We start from the raw sequence: 15,580 nt of genomic DNA on the forward strand, positions 1-15,580 counted from the left end.
AAAGGAGTATGTCAAGGCTGTATATTGTCACCCTGCTTATTTAACTTATATGCCAGAGTACATCATGAGAAACACAGGGCTGGAAGAAGCACAAGATGGAATCAAGATTGCTGGGAGAAATATCACTAACCTCAGATATGGAAATGATACCACCCTTATGGAAGAAAGTGAAGAAGAAATAGACAGCCTCTTGATGAATGTGAAAGAGAAGAGTGAAAAAGCTGGCTTTAAGCTCAACATTCAGAAAACTAAGATCATGGCATCTGGTTCCATCACTTCATGGCAAACAGATAGGGAAACAGTGGAAACCGTGGCTGACTTTATTTTGGGGGCTCCAAAATCACTGCAGATGGTGACTGCAGCCATGAAATTAAACGATGCTTACTCCTTGGAAGAAAAGTTATGACCAACCTAGACAGCATATTACAAAGCAGAGACATTACTTTGCCAACAAAGGTCCGTCTAGTCAAGGTCATGGTTTTTCCAGTAGTCATGTATGGATGTGAGAGTTGGACTATAAGGAATGTTGAGTGCAGAAAAATTGATTGCTTTTGAAGTGTGGTGTTGCAGAAGACTCTTGAGAGTCCCTTGGACTGGCAAGCAGATCCAACCAGTCCATCCTAAAGGAGATCAGTCCTGGGTGTTCATTGGAAGGACTGATGTTGAAGCTGAAACTTCAATACTTTGGCCACCTGATGCAAGAAGCTGACCTATTTGAAAAGACCCTGATGCTGAGAAAGATTGAGGGCAAGAGGAGAAAGGGATGACAGAGGATGGGATGTTTAGATGGCATCACCGACTCAATGGACATGAGTTTTGGTAAACTCCAGGAGTTGGTGATGGACAGGGAGGCCTGGCATGCTGCGGTTCATTTGGTCACAAAGAGTTAGACACGACTGAGCCACTGAACTGAACTCAATGCATCACTATATTTTAATAATAGTGCCAAGAGCATTAAAGTCCAGTTTAAATCTATCATTTACGACCAACACCTTCTCTGGACGTGTTACTTTGCACAATGCAGTGTTAGTCGCTGAGTCATGGCCAACTCTTTGTGACCCCATTGACTGTAGCCCACAAGACACCTTTGTCCATGGAATTCTCCAGGCAAGAATACTGAAATGGGTTGCCTTTCCCTTCTCCAGAGGATCTTTCCCACGCAGGGATAGTAGCTGAGTCTCCTGCACTGCAGGCAGATTCTTTACCATGAGTCACCAGGGAAGACCCTATGCACAAAAAAGGACTGCAGTAAAGAATTTTCTAAGATAGTTCAGTTTTTTCAGATCAATCAGGAGACCCTATCAGAAAGGTTTTTATATTCTAATATTTTCACTTTTTTCTCAACCTATTCTCTGAAGCTTACAATGCAATATACATCTATTCATTAAACACTTAATAAATACCAGTAAATAATGTAAAGTTCACATATTAATTACAGCATCCATAGTAACATTATTGGGGCTTCCCCTGGTGGCTCAGCAGTAAAGAATCCACCAGCAATGCAGGAGACTCAGGAGAGGTGGGCTTGATCCCTGGGTCAGGATCTCCTGGAGAAGGGCATGGCAAATCCACTCCAGTATTCCTGCCTAGAGAATACCACGCAAGCCACAGTCACAAAAGTCGAACAGGACTTAAGCTGCTGAGAGTGTAGGTACAGCACAGCAACATTATAGCACAGATCTTGTGCCCCTTCTCTCCTTTTTATAAAAACTTTTTAAAATTTGAATTTACTGTTCCAGGTAAAATAAATTACATACAGAAATTTCTTAATTAATTTAAAAAGTCAAACTCTGGTGCATCTCCCTGATTCAAGATTTAAACAGTCGATCAAGATTTCTACTTGATGATATTGCAACAGGAGGAACTAGGTTATGTTTTTTAAAGATCACATTCCACAAACTATGTCAACTCTTAAACAGCTCAGCGACAGGTGGAGCCATAAGCCCCATTAGGCAGGCGAAGGCGCTGAAGTTTATAAAGATTAAAACAACTTTCAATGGAACTAAAGGCCCAGATTTTCTAATTCAAAAGTTTCACATCATTATTTTTTTAATGCACTGTCGGCACAAAGCAATACAGATGTGCTGGAACATGAAACGCAGGCAAAGGCTCGTAAACTAGAGGCCGAATGTTCACTCTCTGAGGAGGGCAGTGAGAGAGAAGGCCACCAGTCCCGACCTCGGCACTGGCCTGTCACTTCACAGGCCCAGGAGGCGCATCTGCGGCCTTCCAAACCACTAAGCCCGAAGAAACTGCTCCAGCCCTACCGAGGACCTCCTTCGCGGCCGGATTTGCAGAGCTCCCCAGGGGTCCACAGGGGCCCGCCCCTTTCGGTTCAGGCGCTCAAAGGTGGCGCCAAGCGACCAGGAAGTGTGACCCCAGACGAGAAAGAGCTACCCACCTCAGAGTCGGAAAATCGCCGCCGGGAACCTCGCTTCCGGGTTCTGTCTCGTCGGCTACTCAGGATTGGCTCTTGTACGAGGGCGGGGCCTCACTGCAACTTTTCTTGCAACCTCGCGGCACTCGACAGCCATTGAGAGGGGTTGAAGCGCTTTCGTCATCAATGAAGTATCGCGAGAGAAGGAGAAGCTGTTACTCTCCCGCCTAATTCAGGTTTACCAACAAGCCGGTTCTGAGACGCCATCCCGTGGGGTGCTGTTGCTCTTCTTGTCGCGATTGTCCCTCCTTCTTCCCGGGTAAAAGTCAGCCTCGGGTCCCCAGGGTGGGGCTGTGGAGAGTCAAGGTGTGGGATAATTTGCGAGTTGCTTCCTCTGTCTGTGGCGTCGCGGGCGGAAGCCCAGAGAGGACTGACTTTGTGGGAAGAATGGGCCGAGTAGGCTCGGGAGGAGCTTAGAGGTTCCGCGGAGTTCTGTGGTGCGGGCGCGCTGAGGTTTGGGATCCTCACCGAACCGGCGATCTTGGCGTGGGAGGGGTCGTTCCACGGTGGCAGCCTCTCCTCCTCAAAAGTGAAAGTGAAAGTAAACTCGCTCAGTAGTGTCCGACTCTGCGACCCCGTGTACTGCAGCCCACTAGGCTCCTCCGGCTATTTTCCTTCAACGACGTGTTTTGTTTATTCAAACGTGGACCCCTTATCCTTTCGAAAGTAGCCCGTGTCTTTAAAATAATTCTGTTTAAGCAGGAAATACAGGATCTCCGTAGGCTCCAGAGTAGCCCTTACATGGAATTTAAAACATTTCTGTTCAGTTATTTGTGTGCTAAACCGGAAGTATTGTGAGTCTTTTGCCCATTCATTTAACAAACATTAGCTTCCCACAGCGCACGCAAAAGGAGCTAGGAGAGTTTAATTATAGTGGTAAAAAAGGAGTGGCACTGGAGACACGCTATTTTTTTTGTTTTTGTTAACATTAAAAATAAAAATACAGTAGGTGCTTAAGTGAAAATGAGACTCTTCCAAAATTGCCAGTCTGCATTTAAAAAATATGTTTTAAATAAAATTTTGTTTTAGAATTTGGAATCGAGTGAGTTTTCTGACCTATTTCAGCACCGGACCCAAGGGTACTTGGAGAGGGAACTGGTCTCGGAGGAGGTGGACTGACCATAGAAATGAGTCCTGCGGATGCCCTGTAAGCGCCTTTCTTTCGAAATATTTGTTGGTTTGGGTTTCTATCAAATAGCCTTATCAACTATGATCACCATAAAAGAAAACTTGTTTAGTAAATAAAGAGCTTGCATGAACACAAGTGTTGGTCGTTACAAAAAGTATTTGGAATGGTTAACAATTCATACTGTATGTTTATTAATTTAAGATAATATGCAGCTGTAGATTGGGGTTTTGCAGTAGATTGGCATATTGCTGTATTTATGTTCTTAGGTTTTTGTCTTAAACTATTGAAGCTATAAATATTCTTGAACTAAGTCTTACTAGCTAATGCAAGTCTTTTAGAGCACATTTTTAGAGGGATAAATTGCCCTAGTACTGAATAAATTGCAAATGAATCTGACTAAAATGAAAATTAATAAAAGAAATAGGAAAAGTAATGTGGGAAAAGCTTCCAACTTGAAGTCTTTCATCCTGGTTTTAATTTCTTGATTAGTATTGTTAGACGCTGAGCAAGTTAGCAAGCCTTTAAACTTCACCTCAATTTCTTCATTTGTATCATCAAGTTAAAATGACTCAGATAAATTTTCATATTTAAATGAAAAAACTCAAGTGAAAATACTTTAGAAATTGTGGAAGTCTGGATAGTAATGTGATTTGAAAGTATTCTGACTTAATCTGTATGTATATAGCAGTCAGAACTGTGCATATCATTTTGAAGTTTCTGAAGAGACATCTTTTCTGGAGAATTCTCCTGTGTATAAAGATTTGAATTTTAGAGATATATAAAAGTTTGTTTTTAATTTCGTATGTTTTAGTGAAAGCAGCCTGAATTTTAATCCTGGTTTTTAGTACCATTTCTGCCATTCTGTTTCATGATAAAGGTATTTAGCCTTCTGGTTTTTCAGAAACAATAATACTTAACCTCTTTACATGTGAGTTGAGATGAGATCAGAGATACCAAATTATTTTAAAGACGATTAAAAAGTCACATTACGTTTAGGAGAGTGTTAATAACTTATCATATTGCTGCTTCACATGACAGTATTGAATCTTTGGGGTACTACCAAATTTAAATGGCATTGTAAACTTGGCCAGATTTGTTAATGGGAAGCTAACTTTGTATAGAGAGTAGTCAAGCAGGACCTGGATGTAAGTTACTAGCTTATTAGAATAGAAATCTGCTTATAAAATAAGTGGATTGCTTTTTAAATTAACTAGTTAATTCTAATTTTCCTGGCAAAGTACAAAATAAATAAATAGCAAATTTAGATACTGGGATCAAATTCTCTTAGATTTTTGCTGTGAAACAGAGTAGGAAAATAAACTTTCAAATCCAAGTTACATATGAGTGTATAAAACTGCTTGTAACACGGTTATATATTGAAGCAGTTACAGAGCCTTTTAAAAAGTGTGTATGTATTCTACATTGTATTAGTGGTAGGAAGATTGTGATGTTAATAAACTAGTGAATGCTTCATATTTTCAGATCTTATTTAGAGCTGGAAAAATGATTTTAGTTCATAATTGCTATTTATAGATTTAGTTTAGATTTTTTTTTAATTTAGTTTAGTTTAGATGTTCAGTTTGCTTGAACATTCTTTCAGTGAATTATATTGAAGTGTTTCTTCTTTTTAAATACAGCGATGATGAAAACACATTTAAAATCTTGGTTGCAACGGATATTCATCTGGGATTTATGGAAAAAGATGCCGTGAGAGGAAATGATACATTTGTAACATTTGATGAAATTTTAAGACTTGCCCAGGAAAATGATGTGAGTTTGGTTTGCATTTTTGCAATTTCTACCAAGTTCCTGTACTTACTGTTTTTCCTTTTAGAGTTTTGTTTTATATGTTCTTGTGCTCAGATTGCCTGCTTAAATATAAGTATGCTAAAAGTCCAAATCAGATTTCATGTGCCTTATTCCCTGAATTCAAGTAGGAGTGACTTTTGAAAATAGTCTAAAAATTTATGAAAATTGATGAAGTGTTTACTGAGTGCAGCATGTTTCTATTTGAACTGTAAAGATGACTGTCATAGTTTCTGCTTTCAAAGAACATACAGCAGGCAAATCAGTATGTAAGATAAGATAAATGTCTAAATGCTCAGATGCAAGGTCATATGGGATAAGAGCCATAAGAAAATTATAAATAGCTTTTCCTGGGAGATTAGAGGTAGAAGAGATCACATTTAGAATAGGACAGTAAGATGAGATAAATTAAGTGGCATTTAACTTGGGCTTGGAAGAGATATAGCAGCTGTGTTGGCTCACTGGTGGGTCTTATTTGAGAAAGAGGGCTGAAAAACTAGAAATGTGGTTTGAGCTTCAGTGAGAGCTTCAAATGCCAGATTGAGGAGTTTGTACCCAATTAATAGAAAGTCTTCTGGCAACAGAGTCTAGCATGAAGTCAGAATAAGTTTGAGGCTTTTTTAAAGTGGTGGCTTGCAATGGAAAAAAGGAAGTGAATACAAGAACTATTACAAACATAGGGTTTGCATACTTTGATTAGGAGATGCAGATGAGGGAGAAGGGATGACAGTATCTCTGAAGTGTGTTAAGTTTGGGTGAATGGTGGTACCGGTAATAGAAGTAGGTTTTAAATAAGGAAGATTTCTTTCTTATTTTCACACTTCCTTATTACATACTTCATTATATGGGAAGGTGATGAATTTTGATTTAGGCCATTTGAGTTGGAGGTTCCAATAGGGTATTCAAGGAAACCTTTCGGCAGACAGATAAAATGTTCATCTAGAGCCCAGAAGACAACTGGGGAATAAACATAAATTCAAGTGACTTGCAAACTTATCTTCAACTTTTCCTCAGAGTTCTGTTCAGTTTTTCTGCAAGTCCTTTAGTTCATATTTCTAAATATTTATGAGTGGAACCTTCCCACTATTTTCTGCCTTTGAGTCTATAAACTTAATTCAAAACTTCTATCTTATTTTGCTGAACTACAATAGCTCACCTTAGATAGTGAAGTCGCTCAGTCATGTCCGACTCTTTGCCACCCCATGGACAGTAGCCAACCAGGCTCCTCCATCCATGGGATTTTCCAGGCAAGAATACTGGAGTGGATTGCCATTTCCTCCTCCAGGGGATCTTCCCGACCCAGGGATCGAACCCGTGTCTCCCGCATTGTAGGCAGACGCTTTACCATCTGAGCCACCAAGGAAGTCACATTAGTAGGTCACCTTAGGTTTTTTTTTTTTTTTTTTAACAGCATAGCAGACAGAGTGAACTTATAAAATCATAAATCAGATCATGGCACTCTGCTGCTTCAAAATCTAAGTGGCCTTCCATTAAATCTAGAGTAAAAATTAAACTACAAAGTTCAATATAATCTGGCCCCTACTAGAAGACTTCATTTCCTTTGACTCTCCGTGCTTGGCTTGTGCTCCATCTACCCCGGAGTGTGTGTTCTACTCTGGGACCTCTGTGTGTCTGGTTCTCTTCCTGCTCCGAGCATCTTGATTTAGTCAGGGTTTACTTCTCAGTTCAAGTTTTATCTTTTTGGAGAGGTCTTCCCTGATAACTCCAAACAGTCTTACCACAGTACTCATTCATTTTTTCATAGCACCATCTGAAATAATTTATTGGATTGTTTACTTGTTTATTTTCTTCTCCACTGGAAGATAAATTACATGAGAATGAAGATTCTTTTCTGTTTGCTCATGTGTATCCTAGTACGGCGAAAGGATCTGCCGAGCAGGAGGCACTCTCATAAATGTGTTCATGAATGAGGGAATGTCTAGTATGGTCTTCTTTTACCCTGAAGGCAGAGAAATTAACAGTCAAAGGAGGTTTGTTTGTGTCCTTTTCTATGCTTAGGTGCTAAAGAACTATGTCTTTCCCTGAGCGCAAGCTTTTTTTTTTCCTTCACTGTGTCATTTCCTTTCCTTCTGCTTCCTCTCCCTGCACTCTTTAATCCTAACTGTCCTCTTCTGCCCACAGCCCCAAGCTGGTACCTCCAAATGCATGTTATATTTACTTTCCCCCATCTTTTGTGTCTACTTCTTCTTACTGAAGCCTAAATTCTTCCTGATTATTAAGTCCTCTATATTGTGGGCAATGGCACCCCACTCCAGTACTCTTGCCTGGAAAATCCCATGGATGGAGGAGCCTGGTAGGCTGCAGTCCATGGAGTCGCTAAGAGTTGGACACAACTGAGCGACTTCACTTTCACTTTCATGCATTGGAGAAGGAAATGGCAACCCACTCCAGTGTTCTTGCCTGGAGAATCCCAGGGACAGGGGAGCCTGGTGGGCTGCCATCTATGGGGTCGCGCAGAGTTGGGACACGACTGAAGCAACTTAGCAGCAGCAGTAGCAGCAGCCTTCTAACCAGCCGTATCTCTACTTTTTAGTTCTATCAGCCTAATCTGTACTCTCTAGTACTTCAGAGTCTTCTTTTTTTAACTTTTAATTTTGGAACAATATCAGTCTTAAGAGACATTGCAAGAATAGTACAAATAACTTCTTACCCTTCACTGAGATTTTCCTACACTGAGTGTGTGTGTGTGTGTGTGTGTGTGTGTGTGTGTGTGTGTGAATATGTATTTGTGTCTTAATCGCTCAGTTGGATCCAACTATTTTGACCCCATGGACTGTAGTCCCAGGCTCCTCTGTCCATGGGGTTCGCCAGGCAAGAATACTGGAGTGGGCTGCCATTCCCTTCTCCAGAGCATCTTCCTGACCCAGGGATCAAACCAGGGTCTCCTGCATTGCAGGGAGAAACTTTACCATCTGAGCCACCAGGGATGCCCTTCCTATACTTTTACATTTAATTTATCCTCTTTCTCTCCATACATACACACATAGACAGACACACTTTTTCTGAACCATTTGAGAGTAAATTGCATGTGTAACCAGAGTGCATTTGTCAAAACCAGGGAAACTGATGTTTCTCCAGTACTATCATGCAATTCTAAGATGCTGCCAGTTTTCCCCACAACAAATGTCGTTGCAGTTTGGGGGCAGGTCATTGATGTTAGATCCCAGCCCAGGATTACATTTCACGTTTAGTTGTCATGTCTCTTTAGTCTCTTATAATCTGGGACATTTCCTCAGTCTGCCTTGTCTTTCATGACTCTGGCTTTTTTTTTTTTTAATAAAGTTGTGATAGTTTTAGGTCAATAGTGAAGGGACTCAATGTATCTACTCTGCCCCAGAGTCCTCTGGTGGCTCAGATGGTAAAGAATTTGCTGCAATGCAGGAAACCTGGGTTCTATCCCTGGGTCGGAAAGATCCCCTGGAGAAGGAAATGGCAACCCACTCCAGTATTCTTGCCTGAGAAATCCCATGGACAGAGGAGCCTGGTAGGCTACAGTCCTTGGGGTCACAAAAAGTCAGACACTGAGCACCATGTGCTCTCCCCAAACTCCTCTCCCATCTAGGCTGCCATATAGCTTTGAGCAGAGTTCCCTATTCTTTGTGGTAGGTCCTTGTTGGTTATCTATTTTAAATATAACAGGGTGTCCATGCCATCCCAAACTCTCTTAACTATCCTTTCCCCCCATCCTTAACCCCTGGCAACCATACGTTTGTTCTCTAAGCATGACCTTGACATTTTTGAAGGGTCACAGGTAATTATTTTTGCAGAATATTCCTCGATTGGATATGTCTGACATTTCCTCAGGAGTAGATTCATGTAGGGCAGGAATACCTCAGAAGCAAGTTGTGTTCTCAGTGACTACTAGAGTCACAAACCAGTTTTTAAAGATACTAAAAAATTTTTTTTTGCTCTTGATAACATAAAACATACCACCCTAACCATTTTTAAGGATTCGGTTGAGTAGTATTAAGCACATTTGTATGTTTGAGTAACCAACCTCCAAAACTCTTTTAAACAACTCTTTCCCTTCCCCTCCCTTATAAAAATGTTTACTTAAGTTGTCTTTTCTATGGCTTTGATTGTGATCATTTTTTTCCTTTGCTCAAATCATGTTTAGTTTTGAAGACCTAGGTTAAATTTTAATTGTAGTCTCTCTGACTAGTGTAGGGGCCAGAAATCTTTTCCTTCTTCCCTTCTAGGTTCTCTGATTTGTCTGATAATTAAGTTAACATAAGACAGATAAGGGCTTCCCAGGTGGCACTAGTGATAAAGAACTCACCTGCCAATGCAGGAAACATGAGATGTGGGAAGCTCCCCTGGAGAAGAGCACAGCAACCCATTCCAGTGTTCTTACCAGGAGAATCCCATGGACAAAGGAGCCTGGTGGGCTATGATCCATAGGGTAGCAAAGAGTCGAACACGACTGAAGCAATTTAGCATGCACGCAAGACAGATTAATAGACTAAAAAATGGCATATGTGTGTTGTTATTGTTTAGTCACTCAAGTAGTGTCCAATTCTTTGTGACCCCACAGACTATAGCCCGCCAGGCTTATCTGTCCATGATATTTCCCATGCAGGAGCCCCACAAAAATATGAGACACCCAGCAGTGAGGTAATGGAGGCTTATCTGCCATCCTGATCTAAGGAGAAGGGGAACGGGAGTCTGGGGCTTTAAAGGGGAGGAAGACAGTGCATAGGAAGATGGGAAGAGCAGATGTTTGTTAAACAAGTGTATGCTGTGCCATGCCTTGTGATGATCTTTCTGATACCAGAGATTATCTCTGGTAATAGCTCTTCTCCTGGTACATACCTCCTGTCTAAATTCAGAGTTTGACTTATGTTTAGATGCATAGCAGTTTTTCTCTCCCACTGGGTTTTGAATAGAATAGGGGTCATATTTTATTCATCATACTCAGTATGAGGTATGGTACATTGTATTCAATGAGAGCAGGGACGTGATCTGTTTTGTAGATGGCTATTTCCTGAGCTGTCACTGCCTATAGGAAGTCAAAACCATTGTTGAATGAATCAAGTGAGTAATTTGGATTGAATCAGCTCTTCCTTGCATGTTGTCGTTTAGTTACAAAGTTGTCTCTGACTCTTTGTGACCCCATAGACTGTAGCGCACCAGGCTCCTCTGTCCATGGGATTTCCCAAGCAAGAATACTGGAGTGGGTTGCCAATTCCTTCTCCAGCGGATCTTCCTGACCCAGGTATCAAAGCTGGGTCTCCTGCTTGGCAGACAGATTCTTTACCACTGAACCATTCCTTCTATCAGTTCAATTCAGTTCAGTTGCTCAGTCGTGTCCAGCTCTTTGCGACCCCATGAATCGCAGCACTCCAGGCCTCCCTGTCCATCACTAATTCCCGGAGTTCACTCAGACTCAGGCCCATTGAGTCAGTGATGCCATCCAGCCATCTCATCCTCTGTCGTCCCCTTCTCCTCTTGCTTCCAATCCCTCCCAGCATCAGAGTCTTTTCCAGTGAGTCAACTCTTGCCAACCCCTCCCAGCATCAGTCTTTTCCAATGAGTCAACTCTTCGCATGAGGCGGCCAAAGTACTGGAGTTTCAGCTTTTGCATCATTCTTTCCAAAGAAATCCCAGGGCTGATCTCCTTCAGAATGGACTGGTTGGATCTTCTTGCAGTCCAAGGGACTCTCAAGAGTCTTCTCCAACACCACACTTCAAAAGCATCAATTCTTCAGCGCTCAGCCTTCTTCACAGTCCAACTCTCACATCCATATATGACCACTGGAAAAACCATAGCCTTGCCCAGACGGACCTTAGTTGGCAAAGTAATGTCTCTGCTTTTGAATATGCTATCTAGGTTGGTCATAACTTTTCTTCCGAGGAGTAAGCGTCATTTAATTTCATGGCTGCAGTCACTGCAGTGATTTTGGAGCCCCAAAAAATAAAGTCTGACACTGTTTCCACTGTTTTCCCATCTATTTCCCATGAAGTGATGGGACTGGATGCCATGATCTTCGTTTTCTGAATGTTGAGCTTTAAGCCAACTTTTTCACTCTCCTCTTTCACTGTCATCAAGAGGCTTTTTAGTTCCTCTTCACTTTCTGCCATAAGGGTGGTGTCATCTGCATATCTGAGGTTATTGATATTTCTCCTGGCAATCTTGACTCCAGCTTGTGTTTCTTCCAGTCCAACGTTTCTCATGATGTACTCTAGGTTTTATTAAAGTGCAAAGTTTATGTTTGATTTGGATAACTTTAAGAGAAGAAATCACTTCTGGTAGCATGAGTTAGAGACTTGGTATAGTAATTTGAAGATGGCTTTTTGAAGGTGGCCTGGGAACCTAAGTGCAAGTCAGATTAGTAACCAGATTGGAAGGGCCTTTAAATGAATAAAATAATGAAAGTTTAAATCTCCACATGTAATGGTATCTTCTATAAAATTTTTTTCTCTCTTTGGTCTATAGTTTTAAAAATTTTATCTATAAAACATACTAATTTTCACACTATTTTCTGTTGATTAGGTGGATTTTATTTTGTTAGGTGGTGATCTTTTTCATGAAAATAAACCCTCAAGAAAAACATTACATACCTGCCTCGAGTTATTAAGAAAATATTGTATGGGGGATCGTCCTGTACAGTTTGAAATTCTCAGCGACCAGTCAGTTAACTTTGGTTTTAGTAAGTAAGTATATTTAAATGCTTCAGTGAATGTTTCCTTGTGTCTGTGATATATAACATTTCCTATGTAGGATGCATGAACACATAAACAGTTAGTCATCTTCTCTTCATTATAAGTTATTTCCTTGGCAGTTGTAGTTCTTTGAATTTTCTGTACATTATTGTATTAATTTGTATTTCCCTAATTAATAGATAGAGTAACTTTTCAGATTTTTACTGTACTTTTGGGATCTCTGTTCATATCCTTTGTCCATTTAAAAAATTTGGATTGTTTTTGCTTTTCATGTTGAATTTGCAGGAGCTATTTTTATATTCTACATATCAAACCTTTGTTACGCATTTATTTTTTTTCCCAATCAATAATTGTCTTTTGACTGTTCACAGGACCTTTTGATGATAGAAATACTTAATTTTGATGTTCATAGTAAAATATATGACACGTCTGAGCAACTTCACTTTGACTTTTCACTCATGCATTGGAGAAGGAAATGGCAAACCACTCCAATATTCTTGCCTGGAGAATCCCACGGACGGGGGAGCCTGGTAGGCTGCTGTCTATGGGGTTGCGCAGAGTTGGACATGACTGAAGCGACGCAGCAGCAGCAGTCAAATATGTTGTTCTTTAAGATTTGTGCTTTTGGGACTTACTGACAATATATACCTAGAACCCCAGGTCATAAAGGTATGTCATTTTTCTTATACATTGAGCAGGTACCACACTGCTTTTAGTTAAAATGATCTCAAAGTTGTCTTCTGCCTATGCCAGTGTCTCGGTTTTTTCCTAAAAGACACTGACAGTTTTGAAGTTTACTGGTCAGATATTTTGTAGGATATCTCTCAATTTGGGTTTTCTCATTATTAGACTAGGGTTATTGGTTTTGGGGAAAGAATATTCCTTATAGGTGAATTGCCCTTCTCATAGCTTGTTAGTAATATATGCCATCAATATGACCTGAGCTGGTGACGTTAACCCTGATCACTTGGTTAAGATGGTGTCTTACAGGTTTCTCCACAATCAACTTAATATTTTTCTCTTTCCATTCACTATTTTGTAGAAGTGAGTCTCCACGTCCAGCCCACATTCAAAGAGAGGGAGTTACGTTTTGCTTCTTGGAGAGAGAAAAGAGTGTCAAAGAACTTATGGGCATGTTAAAGCTACCACTTACTAAAATCAGTAAAATTTTAGGAGAGGCTCTACAACTATTTCTTTTCTCTTTAATGTTTGTCCAGTAGTTTTAGCATTTGCCAGTGGTTCTTGCCTGCAGCTATTGTAACTGTAGTGTCCTCATGGTGATTTCCTGTTTCCCACATTCTTTCTGCCATTTATTAATTGGAATTGTTCCATAAAGACTTGTCCCTTGTCCACCATTTGTTTGTTTATTTATTCAGTTGTCTATATTAGTAGGAACTTATTAAATCATTTATATCAGTATGAACTCATTTTTTTCCTTTGAATTGTAATTTAACATTATTTTGATAATCTGTTTTGTTGCTCAAATAAATTGTTCCAGCTTTAGCTATTGGACACTCTTTCAGACGGGCTCTTGTGTCCTGTCAACATACACTAATCTTTTTTCCCCATCTTTCTTACTTTTTGGCATTGGAAGATGCTCCAGGCTAATTCTGTATTTTCCCAAGCTTTATACTCATGGAGTCTTGGTTCCTTTTGGAATGGTATTTGTAAGCTAGAATCTGGATGCTTGGCATGCACATGGCTATTGTCTTGTGGTGCTTCTGGTTTCTCTCAGTATACAGAACTTAAATATATATATGTAAAAATGTGGGCGTATGTATATATGTGTGTGTGTGTGTGTATATACATATAGGTATATGTGTACACACACACACACACACACACACACACTCACATATATATATATATATGAAGTAACCCATGAAAACAGACATCAGTTCTGTTGCTCAGTCATGTCTCTGACTCTTTGCGTTCCCATGGACTGCAGCACGCCAGGCCTCCCTGTCCATTACCAACTCCTGCAGCCTACTCAAACTCATGTCCATCACGTTAGTGATGCCATCCAACCATCTCATCCTTTGTCATCCCATTCTCCTCCTGCCTTCAATCTTTCCAAGCATCGGTCTTTTCCAGTGAGTCAGTTCTTCCCATCAGGTGGCCAAAGTATTGGAGTTTCATCTTCAGCATCAGTCCTTCCAATGAATATTCAGGACTGATTTCCTTTAGGATAGACTGGTTGGATCTCCTTGCAGTCCAAGGGATTCTCAAGAGTATTCTCTAACACCATAGTTCCAAAGCATCAATTCTTTGGTGCTCAGCTTTCTTTATGGTCCAACTCTCAAATCCATACATGACTACTGGAAAAGGCATAGCTTCGACTAGATGGATCTTTGTTGGCAAAGTAATGTCTCTGCCGTCTAGGTTGGTCATAACTTTTCTTCCAAGGAGCAAGTGTCTTTTAAATTCATGGCTACAGTCACCATCTGGAGTGATTTTGGAGCCCCCAAAAATGAATTCTGTCACTGTTCCCACTGTTTACCCCTCTATTAGTTTTCTGAGTGTTAAGTTTTAAGCCAGCTTTTTCACTTTCATCAAGAGGCTCTTTAGTTCTTCTTTGCTTTCTGCCATAAGTGTGGTGTCATCTGCATGTCTGAGGTTAGTGATATTTCTCCCAGCAATCTTGATTCCAGCTTGTGCTTTATCCAGTCCAGCATTTCTCGTGACATACTCTGCCTAGAATTTAAATAAGCAGGGTGACAATATATAGCCTTGATGAACTCCTTTCCCAATTTGGGACCACTCTGTTGTTCCATGTCTGGTTCTAACTGTTGCCTCTTGACCTTCATACAGATTTCTCAGGAGACAGGATAGGTGGTCTGGTATTCCCAACTTTATGAATTTTCCACAGTTTGTTGTGATCCACACACTCAAAGGCTTTGATGTAGTCAGTAAAGCAGAGTATATGCTTATCTGGAACTCTCTTGCTTTTTCGATGATCCAAAAGATGTTGGGAATTTGATCTCTAGTTCCTCTACCTTTTCTAAACCCAACTTGAACATCTGGAAGTTCACGGTTCACGTACTGTTAAAGCTAGCTTGGAGAATTTTGAGCATTACTTTACTAGCTTGTGAGATGAATGCAGTTGTGTGGTAGTTTAAGCATTCTTTGGCATTGCCTTTCTTTGGGATTGGAATGAAAACTGACCTTTTCCAGTCCTATGGCCATATTGAGTGCAGTACTCTCACAGCATCATCTTTTAGGATTTGAAATAGCTCAACTGGAATTCCATTAGCTCCTCTAGCTTTGTTTGTAGTGATGCTTCCTAAGGCCCACTTGACTTCATATTCCAGGATGTCTGGCTCTAGGTGAGTGATCACACCATTGTGATTATTTGAAGATCATTTTTGTATAGTTCTTCTGTGTATTCTTGCCACCTCTTCTTAATATCTTTTGTTTCTGTTAGGTCCACACCATTTCTGTCCTTTATTGAGCCCATTTTTGCATGAAATGTTCCCTGGTATCTCTAATTTTCCTGAAGAGATCTCTAGTCTTTCCCATTCTGT

General features: G+C 40.4%; 1 protein-coding gene across 6 annotated transcripts in view; it reads left to right on the top strand.

Moving 5' to 3' along the window:
• Window positions 2,567–15,580, top strand: part of MRE11A (MRE11 homolog A, double strand break repair nuclease) — a 78,447-nt gene continuing 65,433 nt past the window's right edge. Inside the window, exons 1-4 of one of the 6 annotated variants that reach the window (XM_018059906.1) lie at window positions 2,567–2,696; window positions 3,503–3,584; window positions 5,204–5,336; window positions 11,887–12,047. In XM_018059906.1, the coding sequence (XP_017915395.1) occupies window positions 3,565–3,584; window positions 5,204–5,336; window positions 11,887–12,047 (314 nt within the window). In that variant the 5' untranslated portion in view covers window positions 2,567–2,696; window positions 3,503–3,564. Of the gene's footprint in view, window positions 2,697–3,466; window positions 3,585–5,203; window positions 5,337–11,886; window positions 12,048–15,580 lie in introns of those variants that run through there. The other 5 variants (XM_018059908.1, XM_018059905.1, XM_018059909.1 and 2 more) reach the window with 5 other exon arrangements.

Source organism: Capra hircus, chromosome 15 (assembly GCF_001704415.2).
Source record: "Capra hircus breed San Clemente chromosome 15, ASM170441v1, whole genome shotgun sequence".
In the NCBI taxonomy this organism is placed as follows: Eukaryota; Metazoa; Chordata; class Mammalia; order Artiodactyla; family Bovidae; genus Capra; species Capra hircus.